The following is an 18,307-nucleotide window of genomic DNA, read 5'->3' as shown; positions in this document are numbered from 1 at the left end:
TTCAGCACCACGAGCTGGCGGACAGCTCTTCCCGGCCCAGCCCGAGCGGGCCGGCCCCCGACGCCGCGGGCGATTGGCTGAAGCCGCCCTCAATGTCAATCAGGCTCCCGGGGGTGGGGGTGGGGGGCTCGCTCTAGTGGAGGCGGAGGGGGGATGGGAGCCACAGGCTGACTGGTCAAGGGATCAGCAGACCTACGGACAGGCCGCAGTGCCCCTGTCCTCAGTCCGCCAGCGCCGGCCCTGTCCGTCAGTCTATGCGCTCGCCCCGCCCCTTGTCTTGCCACGCCCCTCCTCCCGCCCCCGCCCCTTCTTTTCGCATTGCGGGGCGGCTGGAGGTTGGCACAGTGCCCCCTGCGCCCCACGTGGCGCCCCGTCGGGGCGGGGAGGGGAGGCGAATCCGGAGACCACCCCCCTCCTCCCGCTGAGATGCGACTGCCCCTGGGTGGGGGCGGGGGTAGCTAAGCTGAGATGACTGTGGGGAGGGGTGACGTCAGGGTGAGTGGGAGCCAAGGAAGGAACGAGTAGGAGAGAGGGAGGGAGGGGAAGGAGAGAGAGACAGAGAGAGAGAGAGAGGAGACCCGCGGGTCGGGTCGAGTGAGAAGCGAGGGCAGAAGGGGACGAGGGGTTGGAAGGAGAGAGAGAAGCCGCTGCGGAGGACAACTGGTTGCGGGCTCCCGGGGCTACGGGTCCAGGTGGGGGTAGGAACTGCTGTCCGGGGAGGCTAGAGGGAGGGAGGGAGAGCCACAAGAGGGACGGGGAGGAGAGGGAGGCGAGAAGAAGAAGGGACAGAGAGGGTGGAGAAGGGAGACGCTGAGGGAGAGAAACTGCCGGAAGGAGAAAGGAGGGGGTGGGGGGGAAGGAAGAGGAGAGAGTTGAAGGAGAAAGAGGTAGAAGGGGAGAGAGATAGAAGGAAAGAACAGAGAAAGGAGTGCTGGGAGGTGCTTGAAGGAGGTGAGAAAGAGGGAGATACAAGGTGAAGAAAAAACCTCAGGAGAGAGAACCAAGGAGTGGGAAATGTGGAGGGGAAACAGCCCCGGGGGGAACCCGGGAGCACCCACCGAGGGAACAGGTGGAGAACTGGGAGGACAGGGGAACTGGGGTCTGGAAGATGCCCCTGGCCTGCTGGCCAGGGCTTCCCTGACCATCATGCCTGCGTGGCCATTGCCCTTGGCCTCCTCAGCCCTCACCCTGCTCCTTGGAGCCCTCACTTCCCTTTTCCTCTGGTACTGTTACCGCCTGGGCTCCCAAGACATGCAGGCTCTGGGAGCTGGGAGTCGGGCTGCCGGTGTCAGCAGAGGGCCTAGGGGATGCTCTGAGGCCGGCAGGCTGGGCCCAGGGAGCTCTGGGGAGCCTGGAGAAGGGCCCAGGGCAGAAGGCCTAGTGTGCCGTCGCCTGCGGGCCTACGCCAGGCGCTACTCCTGGGCAGGCATGGGTAGGGTGAGGCGGGCAGCTCAAGGTGGCCCAGGCCCTGGGGGAGGGCCAGAGGTCCTGGGCATTCAGCGCCCAGGCCTGCTTTTTTTGCCAGACCTGCCCTCAGCCCCCTTCGTGCCCCGGGACGCCCAGCGGCATGACGTGGAGCTCCTGGAGAGCAGCTTCCCTGCCATTTTGCGGGACTTTGGGGCTGTGAGCTGGGACTTCTCAGGGACTACTCCTCTGCCTCGGGGCTGGTCCCAGCCCCTGGCCCCTGGGTGCTACCAGCTCCTGCTGTACCAAGCAGGCCGGTGCCAACCCAGCAACTGCCGCCGGTGCCCGGGGGCCTATCGCGCACTGCGGGGGCTGCGGACCTTTATGAGTGCCAACACCTTCGGCAACGCTGGCTTTTCTGTCCTCCTGCCTGGGGCGCGGCTGGAGGGTCGCTGTGGGCCCACCAACGCAAGGGTCAGATGCCATCTGGGTAAGTAGGTGTTGCCTACAACCTCCTTACCTCCTCGATTCCTTCTGTCCCCGGAGCTTTCTCCACTGTGTTTCCGATCACGCCTCCCTTCTCAGAAATCTTCCCTGACTCCCTGTTGCCCACAGCAGCATTTCCTAAGCTTCGATCACCTACCTTCCAACCATCTTCATAAGCTTTGCCGTGGGCATTTACCACCTGGCCTCTTCTCTCTTGGTACCGATTCCCCCAACATTTTGTTTCACTTATTTATTTAAAAGGAATCTTTACAGAACAATGCTAATCAGTATTACTTGCACTAAATAGAAAGTACTCCTAAAAACAAATTTAAGCTTAAAAAAAAAGCTTTAAAAATTCTAGCTAAATAAACACTCTAGTCTGAGACTAAAGCCCACGCTGTCTTCCTTTAGAAAGGAGTGGAGTTAGTGGGCTGTGAAAGTTACGGTAGCACCAAACCGAGATTCCTTTCTTCATGTTTTAAAGACTGAGAGAAAACGGAAAAGGAAACAATTTTGTTATTTAATGCAGCGTTATTTAAAACCTTGTGTTGCCTAAAATCATTTCCTGTGCCACCAGCTGATGTGTCCCTCACTGGCCTCAGGATCAAGTCCAGATTCTTTCTTCATTCCCCCCCATTCCCTTCCTCCTCGCCCCTCCCACCGTGCATCCGATCAGGAGGGCCTTCTGGCTGATCCTGGCAGGCGCCACTCCTGGGATCCTCAGCCTAAAATGTCTTTCCGCCTTATCACCTATCACCTCCTGGAATACTCCTACTCAGCCTTCAGGACTCCCACTTTCAAGGTCCACACCTCCTCTGGGAGGTCCTCCTATTCCCCATCATTTGAGCTGGCTGCTGAGTTTTCTCACAGCACTTTACTCTGTCGTGGTCCTTGGGCAAAAACGGATCCATCCGTTTTATACGAATGAGGGCGGAGCACACAGTCCGTAGGTTCTTGAGCTAAACTGGCAGAAGCCCAAGAAGAGATGCCCCTTCCTCCAGGAAGCCTTTCCTTTTCTCTGGAACAAGTAGATTGTGCTTTGCACTGCCCTTCCCTTATCCCCGGCACTTCTTTCATCTGGTACTATATTGTAATTACATCGGGACCCCTTCCAGAGGGCAAGGAGGGACACCACATGGGGCGTTTTAAGAGCTTCAAACTGTTTTTTGACTGAATGGGGTGGGCCCCTTTGTTGGAGGCAGGGGGATTGGATGCCTGGGTCTCTTCCCATAGGCCTGAAGATTCCTCCTGGCTGTGAGCTGGTGGTCGGGGGCGAGCCCCAGTGCTGGGCTGAGGGACACTGTCTACTGGTGGACGACTCCTTCCTGCACACAGTGGCTCACAATGGTAATGGGCTCCCATTCTGCTAGGAGGAATGAGAGACTGAGTGGAGGGGATAGAATAGAGGCTGCGGGATCAAGCCCAACCGGCTCCCGGTCCCAGCACTACTGTTTCCCAGCTGCATGACCTTGAACAAGTCCTATAACTTCCCCCAACACCTGAGAAGTGTGGAAGCCACCTTCTTTATCAGGTGACTGCAGGGATTAAATGAGATCTTGGAGGTGCACAGCAAACTGGCCAACAAGACCCTGGGTCTAGACCACCGGGTCCCTGTCCTACCTCTGTCACTTACTGGCTGTGTGACCTTAGACAAGTTATTTAACCTCTTTGTGCCCCAGTGACTTCGTATAAAACAGGAGTGATCATGGTGCTGACCTGCAGTTTGTTTTGAGGACTAGGAGTTAACACATAGAAGGGGATAGAATAGAGCCTGGCACTTAATTTAAACAGAGTGTTGGCTGTTATGAGTATGTGGTGAGTGCTCTGGCAAATAAGTAGTTAATGTCAGTCCTTCTCTTGTCTCCATCCCCATATGCCTCAGGCTCCCCAGAAGATGGGCCTCGAGTGGTCTTCATCGTGGACCTCTGGCACCCCAACGTGGCCGGGGCCGAGCGCCAGGCCCTTGACTTTGTCTTCGCACCAGACCCTTGAAGGAAGGGGCTCTCTTCAGACACCTGGGCTGGAGAGGTGCTGTGCTCGCTCATGGATGGCTCTGAGTGGTAGCCAGGACCGCCTCTAGGCTGCAGGGGGTCGGGGGAGGGCTGAGGGCGTGAACTGGCCAGCCTGCACTGAAATACAGATTTGATGGCCTCTCCTAGCTCTTGACTACCTTCTTCCAGCTACCCAGCTCAGAGAAAGGCTCGGGGCAGGGGCTCCTGTACTCTCCCATCTGGCCAGCCAAGCACCTCGCCAACACAAGCCATCTCCTTGGCCCTCTCCCCCGGAGCCAGCACCAGGCCCTCAACTCAGTTTTATTCCAATAATTTAATAGAAAATTAAAATAAATAATATGAAATAGATTGAGAAGACGGCTGAGCTGGTGTGAGCCCAGGCCAGCCTAGTACAAAGTTAAAGGGGCGGGGGACCGGGTGGGCAGGGAGGAGGGAGAGAAGCTACCCTGCACAACAGCGGGAAGGTGGCTCAGAACGTGGTGGGTGTCAGTAAGGGCTGCTGGACACTGGCGTGTACAGTGTGCTGAAAAAGAGAGAGAGAGAAAGAGAAAAGGGGAATTCTAAATCATTCTAAACCAGCTGGCGAGGGATAATAGCAGGACAAGGATGGGATGAGGGAACAAGTGCAGGCCTTCTGAGAGGTTCTGACGGATGGAGGGGCTGGAATGTACCGTGCTCTGAGCGGGAGGTGGGGATGAATGGAAAAGGGCCGCAGTGAACTGTACCATGCAACAAAGGGACAGAAGAAGGACCCACGACTTGGCCAGCAGAGCCGGGGCAAAGGCCTGGGAAGGGGAGGGAAAGAGAGAGGAACTGCGTTCCAGTGGCAGGAGGAAAACAGAGCAAGGTCAAAGGTCAGTCCTTGAAGACAATCTGTTGGCCATGAGGACGCTCGTCGTGGGTGATGTGGCGCCGGACATGGATCCGGCGGACACGGTGCTCCCGGTTGTCCTCATCCTCCCCTCGGCCTGCCCCACCACCTCCAGCTGCACCCCCCGTGGCCTCCAGGAGGGCTGGGTCTGGGCCTCGGGGAGTCTCGTAGATCAGGATGTTCAAGGTTTCCTCAAAGATCCGGGCCTCCGGGAATTCCACCTGCAAAAGGCCAGCAATCCCCAGTTCCTACCCCTGGATGCAGTTACACAGGCGGTCCCCGGCCCCCGGGCACACCCCCAGCCTCTGCAGACCCAGGCTCTTTGGCCTGGACTCTCTGTCCTCTTGGCAAATTCTTTACTCAGCAAAGTCATACTTGCCCTTCAAGGTCCAGCTCTGACGTCAGGCAGAGCTACCTCCTTGTTTTCTCCCCTTTGCTGCCAAGTCTCTTGGTATGTTCTTGCATTTGACAAATACCGAGGGACGGCCCCGTCCCAGGTGTCGTTCCAGGCACTGGGACTACAGCAGTGAACTAAACAGAAGTCCCTGTCTGCAGGAAGTTTACATTCTAGGGGGAGGACCCAGACATACGTGTAATCAAATAGAAACCCTCAGATACTGATAGATGTTATAGGAAAAAATACAGCAAAAAGAGAGGGTGGGGAGGGTCATAGCCACACATGTTACAACTTTAGAGAGGGCGTTCAGAGAAGGCCTCGTTGAAAGGGTGACATTCAACCAACAGTCAGAGGAGGGGGGAAGGAGCCAGGAGGGTAAGGAGAGAAAGGGCCATCTGGGGAACAGGCAACAGCAAGGCTAAGAGCCTGGGGCAGGAGTGCGCTTCGTCCAGTATTTGAAGATTGGCAGGAGGGAGGCAGAGTGGAGAGAGAACAGAAAGGGGTGAAGCGAGGAGGTGTTAGGGACAGAGAGGGTGTCGTGTGGCCTGAAGGGATGAGCTAACACAGACAGAGTTACCAAGCTGCTTCTCACTACTGGTTTATCTTCCTGCCTTCCCACTTACAGTGGAAACTTCTTGGAAGCTGGGTCATTCATGCATGCATGCATTTGATAAATGCCTCCTCGCTTCCACTGTCTGGGGCTAGAGAGCTAGGAAGAGAAGCTGGAGCCCTGCCCTCCAGGAGCTAACCCCGTGCTGCTGATGGGACACACTCCTCCCGCCTGCTGCGGACAAAGAAGGAAGTATGACCAGCTTTGGGGCTGTGAGAGGTTGAAAGCTAATGAGCGAAGCTGTCCCAAAGAAAGCTGTGCTTGGCTTGTGTCTTAAAGATTGAGCAGGAGTTCATTAGGCAGCCGGGGGTGAGGAAAAAGTCCCCGAGGAGGGACTAGTGTATGCTGGGTGGGGAGGTACGAAGTAGCACTGGGTGCTCAGAGACCTGCGTATCTGAGGCACTTTCCTCGGATCAAGGTCAGAAGGGAGCAGGGGACACGACAGAGGGCTGCTACTTCCCTAGACCTTTCATTCACCTGGATTCCAAGCCTGTGCCGTGCTCAGTGCAGAGGACGTTCTCAGAAACTATGTGTGGACTGCCACGTTCATGACTCAGGACTTACAGACTCAGTGTGTCCTAAGATACCTGTGTTTTATAAGGTCCTGAGGTTCTAAGAACCTGTTGTGGGTCGTGGACCCTTCTGAGAGTCTAACAGCTATGGTCCCTTCTAGATGGGAAAATGCATACACACTCCCAACCTGCATACTGCTTCAAGACAGCCTTGAGACCTAAATGGGCTAGGTAAAGAATCCCACTCTAATCCAACACCCTCGTTTCATGGCAGAGACAGACCCGCAGGAGGAAGGTGACTTGCCCCAGGTTAACGAGACCCCGGAACTTGGAACAGCAGCTCCTGACTCCCCGGACTTTGCACCGCGTGGTCGGCCGCGCTGCCGTCTGGCCAGGGTCCGGGAGCTGCCCACCACCGCAGCCCTCCCCGACCAGGCCCTTAGCCCCTTCTGACCTTGGTCTGCTTCTTCTCCGTGGCATAGACAATGGAGGTGCAGCACACCTCGGCGATTTTGCGGCCCTGCCCGTAGAAGGACCAGCAGCAGATCTCGTCCCCCAGGACGTCCTTGAGGAAAAGCAGCCGCCCGTGGAAGCGTAGGGCCAGTTTGTCAAACAGCTCAATGTTCTTAAGGAGGTTGTCGTCTGAAGTGCTAAGGACCAGGTGCCAGGAGGCCTTATAGCACACTGGCCTCCTTCCCAGTGCTCCCGCAGCGGGGGGCACGCCTCGCCTGCACCCAGGTCTCCGGGCCCAGCGGGGCGCTTCCTCCGCCCACCCGTGGGTTCAGGGGGCCTCTGAGGAGCAGCAGCACCCAGGAGGGGCTACCCACGCCGGCAGGCTCCCGGGCCCTGGCGGCTTCACCGGACGCCTTACTGGCGCCACTCCTTGTACCCGAGTGACAGCAGGCACGTTCCTTCACCTCTTGCGCCCCAGTCCCCATCTGCTCCGTGGAGAGAGGACGCCCTCACACCGCCGCGAGGATTATGGGAGTTAGCACGTGAAAAGCACCGTCCGTTGGGGGAAAAGCCCCTTCAACGCTAGCCACTCCCACAACCCTCGGAACCCGGTCTGCGGGTGAGCATCCGGAGCCTCCGGGGTGACAATGACCTGCCCAAGCACCCAGAGCTGGAATCTGCATCCTGGCGGGCATTCTGCCCCTCTGTATGGGTCACAGCCCCCACACCCCGCGGCGGCCCCCATAGGGGCGGTGCCTGAGCCCAGCACCCCCTACCCCCAGCCCAGGGCGGTCACCTGGTGTAGGAGTACTTGTTGTTACTGCGGTTGTGCAGGAGCTTCACCACGGGCTGTGTGCGGAGAGAGAAGGGCGGGGGTCAGGCTGCAGGGAGAGGCCCCCAGCCTCCACCCTACAGGGCTCAGGGGCCTCACCTTGGAGGTGCTGGCCAGGAGCTGCTGCTCCTCCCGGGGAGATGTCACCGTGGGGATGAGGCACAGCGGGGACAGGTTCTCCCGTTTTTGCTGGAGAAGAAGCGGAAGGTGGTTAACAGCACCACAAAAGGTCACCCGCGCCCCCACTTCGAAGCCGTCCAAAGCGGCTTATTGCCTTCTGGGAAAAATCCCGACTCCGTGTTCCACACGGCTCTGCAGGACCCGACCTCTCCTCTCTGCTCTCGCCTCCACCACGCTTCCTCGCTTGCTGGGCTTCAGCCCCACCCACCGCCCGTTCCTTGCGCCCACCCAGCCCTTCGCGGTTCCCGCTGCTCGGAATGGTCTACACTGCTGTGTGCTCTGCTGGCCCCTTCATGCCATTCAGATAACTCAGAACAGAACCCCTCAGAGGGTGCTGGCCCGTCACCTACAGCTCTCTGACTCAAACAGCCTCTTCTACCTCCTTTACACATTAGCAGCTCATTCTTCACGGCACTGAGTTCCTCACATTGTCTCCTTTTGTTGTATGTTTGCTTATGATCTGTTCTCACCGAGGGCGTGCCTAGTATACAGTGGGTGCTCAATCTCTGTTCAGTAAATGAACCTGGCTGGGTGGGATGCGGTCTGAAGCAGAACCAGATACATTGGCTTCTTTCCTCTTTTCTTTTTTTTTTAAGATTTTGTTCATTTATTTGACAGACAGAGATCACAAGTAGGCAGAGAGGCAGGCAGAGAGAGAGAGGGGGAAGCAGGCTCCCCGCTGAGCAGAGAGCCCGATGCGGGGCTTGATCCCAGGACCCTGAGATCATGACCTGAGCCAAAGGCAGCAGCTTAACCCACTGAGCCACCCAGGCGCCCTTTCTTTCCTCTTTTCTGTCTTTCAGAATCTTTTTTTTTTTTTTAAAGATTTCATTTATTTATTTGACAGACAGAGATCACAAGTAGGCAGAGAGGCAGGCAGAGAGAAGGAGGAGGAAGCAGGCTCCCCGCTGAGCAGAGAGCCCGATGCGGGACTCGATCCCAGGACCCTGGGATCCTGACCTGAGCCGAAGGCAGCGGCTTTAACCCGCTGAGCCCCCCAGGCGCCCTGTCTTTCAGAATCTTTATGCCCAAACCCCTTTCACCTCTCTCAATCAGATCTTTTTCTCAACAGCAATTCCAGATTTTTTTTTTTTTTTTTTTTTTAAAGAACCTTGTGAGACCTTTTCTAACATTGGGGACACCTGGGTGGCTTAGTTGGTTAAGCTTCTGCCTTTGGCTCAGGTCATGATCCTGGATCCTGGAATCGAGTCCTGCACGGGGCTCCCTGCTCAGCGGGGAGTCTGCTTCTCCCTCTGCCTGCTACTACCCCTGCTTGTGTGCTCGCTTGCTCTCTGACAAATAAATAAGATCTTTAAAAAAGACCTTCTAACATTAATATGGAAGAATAAAAGTCTATTATTACTTAAGTCGATTTTTACAAAGAGCCAAGAGGAAGGACTGATATTCAGATATCCTATAAAGCCATACTAATGAAAACTGTGGTTTTGGTTTGTGGGAACAAACACAAAGCCAATGGAACACAAGAGAGTTTGGAAATGGGGTGACGTATATATATGAGAACTGATATTTATAAAGGGGACATCACATACCTGTGGGGCAAGTACAGAGTGCGTATTCGTTATTGCTGTGTAATACGCCATCCCCAAGCTTAGCAGCTTAAAGCAACAATAAATATTTATTATCTTGGTTTCTGTGGGTTAGGAATTCAGGAGTGGTTTAGCTGGGTCGTTCTGGCATAGGGGTCTGTCTTGAGGTTGTAGCCAAGTCAGCCAGTGCTGCAGGAATCTGAAGGCATGCCTGGGTCCAGAGGATGTGTGTCTGAGAAAGCTCATTCACATGGCTGGCAAGTTCATGCCAGCTATCTGCAGGAACCATCGGATCCCTGTCATCTGGACCTCCACAGGGTCGCTCGGGTGTTCTGCCAACGTGGCAGCTGGCTGCTCTGGAGCAAATAATCTGGGAGTAAGGTTGAGGCTTCAGTGTCTTTTAGGACCTGGTTTGTCAGCCCTATTCCGTGTGAAAGGGAAGTACACGAAAGAATGAGTACTAGGGAGTGAGAATCATTGGGACTGCCTCTGGAGGCTGGCTCCACAGGCCACCTTCTGGCCCCTTTGATTCAAATCCTTCCCATTGAAAAGCACACTCACCCCCTCCCAAAAACCCCAAAGTCTCATCCCTTTAGAACATCAGCTTGAAGTACAGAATCCCATCACCTAAGTCAGTCTAGGGGGCGGGGATGAGGCTCCTTGGGTGTAGTTCCTTCGTTGTAACTCCTTAAGTACATTTCTTCTTGATCTGATGACCTGTGAACTAAAGACATAGCTCTCCCGTATACCTAATGTGCAGTGCTGGGACAGGCATGAGGACAACCATTGGGGACTCTCAGGTAGGCAGCATACCGAAGTCTCTGCTTCAAAGAAATTCTGCAATCCAGTCGGACAAATATTGGGAGCTCTCTAATGCCTACTCTTGCCAGAAATGATCTTTACAGCTCGTGGCTCTGCCCTGAGTCAGCCTTCGTTTTCCGTGAAAGACAGTCCATGCTTGTAGCTACATGGTTTCCTGCCTGTAGAGCTTCAGCGGCCCAAAGGCCTCTTGTCTTGCATTGTCTCTGTCACTTTTGGTCCAAGCTGGCAGGGTCTCTGCCAATGTAATTCTTGTAAAAACTTAATGGATAGATATTCATGAAGCGAGTCTTGGGGTTCGGTTCATTGGAAAGATGTCACACCCACAAATCTCTGTGAGATACGCCCCCCTCTACTTTGGGCATGTGCTGAGACGACTGAGGGGTGCCACTTTTGTCCGGTCAACGGGGCTCCGCGGCATCTTCTGGGATATTTCTGAAGTCTTAACAAAGGCTTTTATAATTACATCCTCGACTTCATCTTCAGATCAAGTTTTATTGAGAATGCCCTGTGTTTGATCTTTGCTAGGAAGACTTTTGGGAATTGTAACATTGTGTGTTATCTGGAAAGGTTGGGACTTTTCAAACCCAGTAATTCCGGCCTCCTTGTTCAATTGTTTTCCCTCTTTCTTATCCTCTCCTTTTCTGTTTTACTATCCTTAACAAGAAACCCAGTGGCCCCTTCAACATTCTTTCTGGAAACTTCTTTAGCAACATTACCCAGCTCATTAGGTACATTTTCTACTTTCTAGATTACTGTGGGAGACAGTGTTACCAAAATCCTGCCTCTACATGACAAGGGTTCCCTTTGCACCAGTTTTTAGTAATATTTTCCCTGCTGCAGCCTCCTCTGAAGTCATCAGGCTTCCGTGAACAGACCCTCTAAAGCTCTTCATGCTTTCATTAACATTCTCCCTGAAGTCCTGCCAACGGGTACGCACTTCCCAGTTCTACAGCCACTCCTACGTTTTTAGGTTTTTGTTACCAGAGAACCCCACCCAGATACCAAATCTGTTATCCATTGCTGGGTAACAAATTACTACAAATTTAGCAGCTTAAAACAATAAACATTTATTATCACACAGTTTCTGTGAGCTGGGAACTTGAGACTGGTTAGTGGACCAGGTTGGGAGTCCAAATGTTGGCCTGGGCTGTAGTTATATGAAGACTTGACAGGTTCTAGAGAATCTGCTTGAGATAGTTCACCCAATTGACTGGGTGTTCACCCATTTGCTGGCTATGGACAGGGGCCTTCCGTTCCTCGACAAGTAAACTCTCCCCTGCGCTGACCGCGTGTCTATATGTGGCAGCTGGTTTCCCCCAGAATGAGTGATCCAAGACAGAGGCAAAAATTGCAATGGCTTTTATGACCTAGCTTTAGAAGTCACACACTATCACTTCTGCAATATCCTACTGGTTACATAGGTCAGCTCTATTCAGTGTAGGAGGTGACCCCACAAGAGCCTGAATGAGGAGGAAGCGAGAATTGCTGGTGGCTATCTTGGACACTGGCTACCACAGAAAGTTTAGTAGATGGCACTGGAAAAACTAGCTCGCTCTCTGGAGGACGAAAAATGTTAAACTGTTAAATTTAACATTTAAATTTAAATTTTGTTTAATTTAACAAATTGTTAAATCCCTTCATAATCCACATTTATAACAGTGAATTCCATTTAGATTAAAAGACCCATAAATGAAAGATAATAAAGCTAATAAAAGATGTAGACAGAATGGAAAGAAACCTTCAATAAGACCCTACAAGGATATACCATTAAGCAAAACAAAAAAAAAGGAACTTGACATTAAAATCAAGATTTTCTCCAGTTGACAATGGAAACTGTAACTTTACAAATAATCCCAGGAGGGGACGCCTGGGGGGCTCAGCTGTTAAGCATCTGCCTTCAGCTCAGGTCATGATCCCAGGGTCCTGGGATTGAGCCCCATGTTGGGCTCCCTGCTTGGCAGGAGGCCTGCTTTCCCTCTCCCACTCCCCCTTATGTTCCTGCTCTCCTGCGTGCTCTCTGTCAAATAAATAAATAAAATCTTTGAAAAAACAAATAATCCCAGGTAATAACTCTGAAGGAATGACAGAATTATAATTAGAACCCTAATGAAATTATTGATTCAGGTTAAGGATTCTCACTTGGTGTGTGGTTGATAGGTATCTGCCATTCACATAGTGCCTAAACAATATCACACAGGTTACGTTATGGTTGGTAACAAGGAAGTCTGACTATAATGGAGGGATCCAGTCATCATCACCGGAATCTAGGGGCCAAATGTGAGCATTACTAATATTACTAATATTAACATTATGGATCTCTCAGTACAACACAAAATGAAATATATAAAATTACCTAAAAAGGGGGCACCTGGATGGCTCAGTGGGTTAAAGCCTCTGCCTTCAGCTCAGGTCACAATCTCAGGGTCCTGGGATCGAGCCCTGAGTCGGGCTCTCTGCTCAGCGGGGAGCCTGCTTCCCCCGTCTCTCTATCTCTGCCTGCCTCTCTGCCTACTTGTGATTTCTGTCTGTCAAATAAATAAATAAAATCTTAAAAAAAAAAAAGGTTTAGCATCGAGACTGTAAGTCTACTGTTGGGGCGCCTGGCTGGCTCAGTTGGAAGAGCGTGTGACTCTTGATCTCAGGGTCATGAGTTCAAGCTCCATGTTGGGTCCAGAGATTACTATAAAAATAAACTTAAAAAATAAATAAATCTATTGTCTATAGTTTACAGAAAACTCAGAGCAAGGTATAGTACCAAACCAAATGATACCATAATGAAACAATGAGGCATATTTGGAAAGTGGGTCATCTTGCAGGACAACTGTGGACTCTTTTAACAAGTCAGCATGATTAAAAAAGGGATGGTTCGGGGTTGGAAGAGACTTGAAGAACATAATAACCAGATGTAATGCAGGGATCTAGACTGGGTCCTGGTTTAGATGAATCAGGTAAAAAAGATCCTTCTGGAACACATGGAGAAATTTGTGTATACGCTGGATTTTGGATAAGAAGAAATTTTATTGACATGGAAAGATGGCAATTATTAACAAACAAAAAAAAAGCAAACTACAAAACACCACATATAGCATGAGCATATATATTTTAGCAAATACACAAACACACACACACACATACACACCTGAAAGGATATTTGGAGCTTTTATTTTTTTGATTATCTGTGTTTTCTAAATTTCTACAATACATATATATAGACAGATAGATAGATATAAATACAGATATACTGCTTTAAAAATAGTAAGTGGTTATAATAAAAACAAGGATTTCAATTCAAAAGATGCCATAGGCAGGTGACATTTTAAGAGAAAATACTGGCGACAACTAAAATTGACTAGAAATTATCTGAAACAGACTGTCTCAACTAGGATTCCTCAGCTGAATCTCAAAATCCAGCAAATAAATAATCTGAGTACCTGTTTTCTCAACTCTTCCAAGGATGACAGGAAATTAGTACCATTCTTAGAGGCATATGAGGAAAGTAAATTTATTATGCACAATACATGTCTTAGGGCTTAATTCTCCCTAGGAACTAAACTAAAATAGGCAAGGATCTTCTGCAAAGCAACAAGAGAAAGATAGAAAATTTGGTCAAGAATATGAATAGGCAATTCATGGAAGGGGAAACCACACACACACACACAAAACCGAGCAAGCGTATGAAAAGCTGCTCAATCTCATTAGTAATCAGAGGCATGCAAATTAAAATGAGATCACTCTGTACCAATCAGCTTGGCAAAATTAGCACACTGGCTGATGCCATGTGTTGCTGAGAATATGCAGCCACGGGATCCCTGATGGCACGCTGACCAGGAGTACGAGCGCTCCGGTCATTCAGGGGAGTACTCTGACGATCTTGATGCAATTCCCCTGCATGTGTTCTGTGACCCTGCAGTTCTACCCCCAGCTACAAACCTGAGAAACCCCGGCCCAGGACCCACAAGGGCACGTGTAGAAGGATGCTCGTGGTGGCAGGTGGCACCGTCTGCAGGGGAAGGAAGGTGGAGGCCATCTAGGTCTCTAGCCTCAGGGGAACGTATAAATAAAATACAGTGAATACACGCCATAGATTCTTGTGCAGCGGTCAGAAGCAAAGAACTAAACGTACAAACAGTGGCATGAAGATATCTCGAAAGAGGTGTTGAATTAAGAAACAGAACACACAATCCATAGCTCAATGCCATTTATAGAAATTGAAAACAAATACATATACAAAACGAGGTTCGTAGCGTTTCAAGGGTACAAACATAATCCAAGTATATGTAGCAAAACATGAGAACTGAAGGAGTAGCTATGGGTAAAAGGGAAGGGGGCAAGGGGCTGGGAGGAAAGGGGAAAAATAAAACGAGAGAAGACTCGTAGAGACCAATGATGATTAAGTACCACACTCTGAGGATGAACTGAATTCTGTATACCTGAATCTTAAAAGCAAAAACCAAAACCTCCAAACGAACAAGCCAGCTCTGAGTGGGGTGATGATGGGAACGGTGTCAGGAAACCTGGAAAGGAGGCAGCTGGAGCAGAGGGAAAAGCACTGAACTCGGGAGTCAGATAACCAGGGGCTGGCTCTGAGCTTTGCGGCTTACTGGCTGGCTCTTTGACCTTGGATACATCCCCAACCTCCCACCGCCTACGTATCAAACAGGGGTACAACATGCACACCCAAGCAGATAGCAGAATCACTCCCAACACACAGTAGGTGGGAGGTACCGCTGGATAAATGACAACTACAGAGCAGGAACCCACTTTGAAGATCACCGAGTTCTACGGTTTTCCAACTGCAAGCTGTGACCCATTCATGGGTTCTGAAATAAATTTAGTGGGCCCCAAAGAGCATTCAAAAGAAAGAAAACAATATACCAGCATGTATTTCACTAAAAGTATCATTTTATAAAACTCAACTTAAGTTATACACATGTGAGTATAAAATGCATTTTTTTCCCTATGGGATGCAATTTGAAAAACATGGATACTGCCAAAGGAACGCTGTACTTTGGAATTTCATGAACCAGTAAGTATTCACCAAGCCGACAGAAAGTTATTCATAATTGCCACTTTTTAATATATAAAGGGCATCAAAAAAGAAACTCTCATCTCCTATTAATATTGTATCATAAAGGAAAGGACATTCTTAACACTGTAAAAACAGAATAAAAGGCTTTATGTAAAATTCATTACACTGTACCTATTTCTCGTTTCCCTATCTTTTGGAACAGGAGGAGAGAATGCCAGAAGTAGGAAGTGACTCAATCAAGGTCATTCAGCTGTGGTAGAGGTGATGCTTAACCGATAGGTCCTGGCTATGCCTTCTAAGCTCTTCTCAGAACCTTAACAAGAGATCCACAGAAGAGAAGCCCAGCAGCTGGGGCTGTGGAACCCCCAATCTGTTCTGTTGGGAGCAGCTCTGCTTCTAAGATTTCATTGCTAAAAGAAAAAGTTAAAAACACAAAAACAAAGCCTGCCTGGGGATGGAATGCTGTCTCCCAGGATAAGACCAAAACAGCGAGGTCATTATATTCTAATTTAAATGTAGATTATTTTTTTCCTAGGCAGTTATTTAAGATTTCTGAGCAAGGGGGAGAAGAGATTGCCATTGTGTTTAAGGATCATCACTCGGGTGGCAGTGTGAATGCCAGATTAGCCGCGGAGGAAGAGCAAGGAGAGAGCAGTCATTTGACTACTACAACCGTCCTAGCATGAGGTGGTGAGGAAGGTCCTTCTTGAGGCAGCAGGGACACACAGGAAAGCATCCCCCAATTTTCTGTGGTCATGGCTAGTCACAGCCAGGCCACAGGCAGCCTCTCCAGACACAACCCCATATGCAGCCTCCCTTCTATTTTTTAATGTCCCAGTATCCAACTGCTCGGGCAGCTCTCCAGAGACATAAGGGATACAGGGCCCCTCACCTGCAGTGCTAGCTGGCAGTCCTCAATCAGGCCCTGTACCAGGTAGTAGCGAGCTTCGCCTAGGAGCTCCCCCAGTTCTCTGGTACTCTCGGGTAGTGGCACGGACCCATCCCGCAGGTAGTTGAGGATGGTACCAAAGTGGCGGCCGCTCCGGTCAATCAGCACCCAACCTGGTGGAATGGAGAGAGGCAGGAGGAAGGACGGCTTTGCGGGGGGGCCTTGGAGCTACTAAATTCTTCTGAAAAACAGATCCCAAAGCTACAAGTCTGAATACTGATCTGTCTCAAACCTCTGCCATGTCCCAGAAAATCCCTTTGAGACATCGCCAGTGAGTGCTCCCGTAGACCCTTTTTAAACATTCGTAGAGAATTTCATCCCTTCCAACTCTCTTCTACACTGAAAAAAAGCGCCCACCACGAGAAAGTGATTACAGATGACCTTACCGGCGAACGTGAACCTTTAGTTTAATTCAGTAGGGTGGTCAGGATGAACACTATCTACCCCACCTTCGGGTTCACTACCATTTCAACCTTTCTACAATTCACAGAACTCATTCTTATCTGCAACTACATGTATTTTTTGTACGCGTATGCGGTTCTTATTTTCCCTCTGCCCCCACACCAGAGTCAAGTCCGTAAGACTCCCCCTGTCCGATTCATTCACCAAAGCGGGTCTGGCGCTCTAACAAATACCTGCTGAAGGAAGGAATCACTTCCGCAGCTTCAGGTACCTGGAGACCGAACTCCCCTCCCGAAGAACGTTAATCTTCTGGCCCTCCCAGTACTTGTTACCCCCCCTCTGGACCCTTCCCCCACCTTCGCACGCATTTCCCAGTTCTGCCTGGGCAGGCGGGTCCCAGCCCCGAGGCAACCCTCCGCGAGCGTAAGGTTCACCGGCCAAAGAGAACCGCCCGCCTCCCCCCGGGCGTCCGCGGCAAGCCCCCGGCAGCCTCCTCCTACAGTCCGCATTTACGGACGCGCCCCAGGGCGAGCGGACGGGGAGCTGTGGGAGAAGGACCCAGAGCCGACAACGGCTCCCGGCCGACGCGCGGAGGCAGACCCGAGGCCGGGCCGTGGGGAGGACGGGAAGGTGGCCTGCCCGGGTGCCGCAGACGTCAGGGCCGGTTCCCAAGTCGTCCGAGCTGAGGAATCAAGGCGGGAGAACGGGAGGGGCCGCGCCCGAACTCTGAAACGACGCGCGCGCCCTTACCACAGCGCCCACCGGAGGGGCGTGTGCGGCTCCACAGACGCCAGGTACGGCGCGGGGTGAAGGCCGGGGCCGAGCGGGGTTGTGGAGGAGAAAGGGGAGAGGACACGGGACGTGGGGCAGGAGGCGGGGCAGCGAGCTGACTGGACGGCAGAGAGACGGGAGAGGGCACGGGGAGGCTGGGCGAGGCGAGGAAGGCAGACGCGAGTCGGGAGCGTACGGGGCCCCACAGGTGAGGGCGGCGCGGCGTACCTCCCGCGTCCGTGAGCACCTCCGCGCGGCCGCTGAACATGGCCTTGAGCATGGTGTCCTGCCCCGTGAGGGTGCGAAGCGTGGTGTAGTGCAGCGAGCCGCCCACGTTCAGCTTCACGTACTTGCTGTTCGGGATCAGCGGCTTCAGGCCGTACGCGGCGGAGCCAGGCTCGAGACCCGAGGGCTTCGGGGCTTCCAGGGACGGGGCCTCGGCCACCGCCGGGCTCGAGGCCTCGGCCGACATGCCAGGGAGTGGCGGCGGACGGGGGCCCTAAGCTCTCTCCGCGCCCTCCGGCGGCTCCCAAAGGCCCCGAGACCGGAGCCCTCGAGCCAGACCGCCGGGCCCGCACGCCCGCACGCCCGCACGCCCGCCGCTACCCAGCCGCACCGGCTCTTAGCCCCATCGCGCCTGAGCTGCCCGGAAGCCCGGGCCGAGCAGCTGCGCAGGCGCGCCGAGGACCCGCCCCCGCCCTCGCGCGCCGGCCGTGCGGAGCATGCGTGGTGGCCTTGGGCCCCTGTTGAGAGGGAGCACGCCGCCTTTGGCCGGGTGGGGTGGCCGCGGGGTGCGCTCCTCCGGCGGCTCCCAGACGCTAGTTGGTGGACGCGCCCCGCCACGGCCTGTTGTAGGAAGCGAGGTCTCCGCCGGGTGGTTGGTTGGGTCTTGGCTCTCAGGGGGCTTCGCGGGTGTGAAGGCCGAGGTTTCCCGCCTCCCATCCCTGCGCTTTTGACAGACTGAGGAGAGCTTGGAACCGAGCACCAGGGGAGACTGTGGAAGAGTCGAAAGGGAGGCGCCTCCTAGAGG

General features: G+C 52.6%; 2 protein-coding genes across 2 annotated transcripts; one reads left to right on the top strand and one right to left on the bottom strand.

Moving 5' to 3' along the window:
- The first annotated feature begins 337 nt into the window (after nt 1-337).
- ASPHD1 (aspartate beta-hydroxylase domain containing 1) lies at nt 338-4,048 on the top strand. The gene is made up of 3 exons (XM_044232587.1): nt 338-1,894; nt 3,124-3,237; nt 3,773-4,048. Exons 1-3 carry the CDS (start codon nt 1,015-1,017, stop codon nt 3,880-3,882), a joined length of 1,104 nt encoding a protein of 367 aa, XP_044088522.1. The 5' UTR covers nt 338-1,014; the 3' UTR covers nt 3,883-4,048.
- A 148-nt stretch (nt 4,049-4,196) lies between these two features.
- Nucleotides 4,197-17,879, bottom strand: KCTD13 (potassium channel tetramerization domain containing 13). Its single transcript, XM_044232588.1, has 6 exons — nt 17,506-17,879; nt 16,048-16,217; nt 7,677-7,766; nt 7,542-7,594; nt 6,747-6,942; nt 4,197-4,994 (listed from the first exon to the last, which is right to left on the bottom strand). Exons 1-6 carry the CDS (start codon nt 17,747-17,749, stop codon nt 4,758-4,760), a joined length of 990 nt encoding a protein of 329 aa, XP_044088523.1. The 5' UTR covers nt 17,750-17,879; the 3' UTR covers nt 4,197-4,757.
- Between the last annotated feature and the right edge of the window lie 428 nt (nt 17,880-18,307).

This window comes from Neovison vison, chromosome 14 (assembly GCF_020171115.1).
Source record: "Neovison vison isolate M4711 chromosome 14, ASM_NN_V1, whole genome shotgun sequence".
NCBI lineage: Eukaryota > Metazoa > Chordata > Mammalia > Carnivora > Mustelidae > Neogale > Neogale vison.
This window is presented reverse-complemented; position numbering and strand designations above follow the sequence as displayed.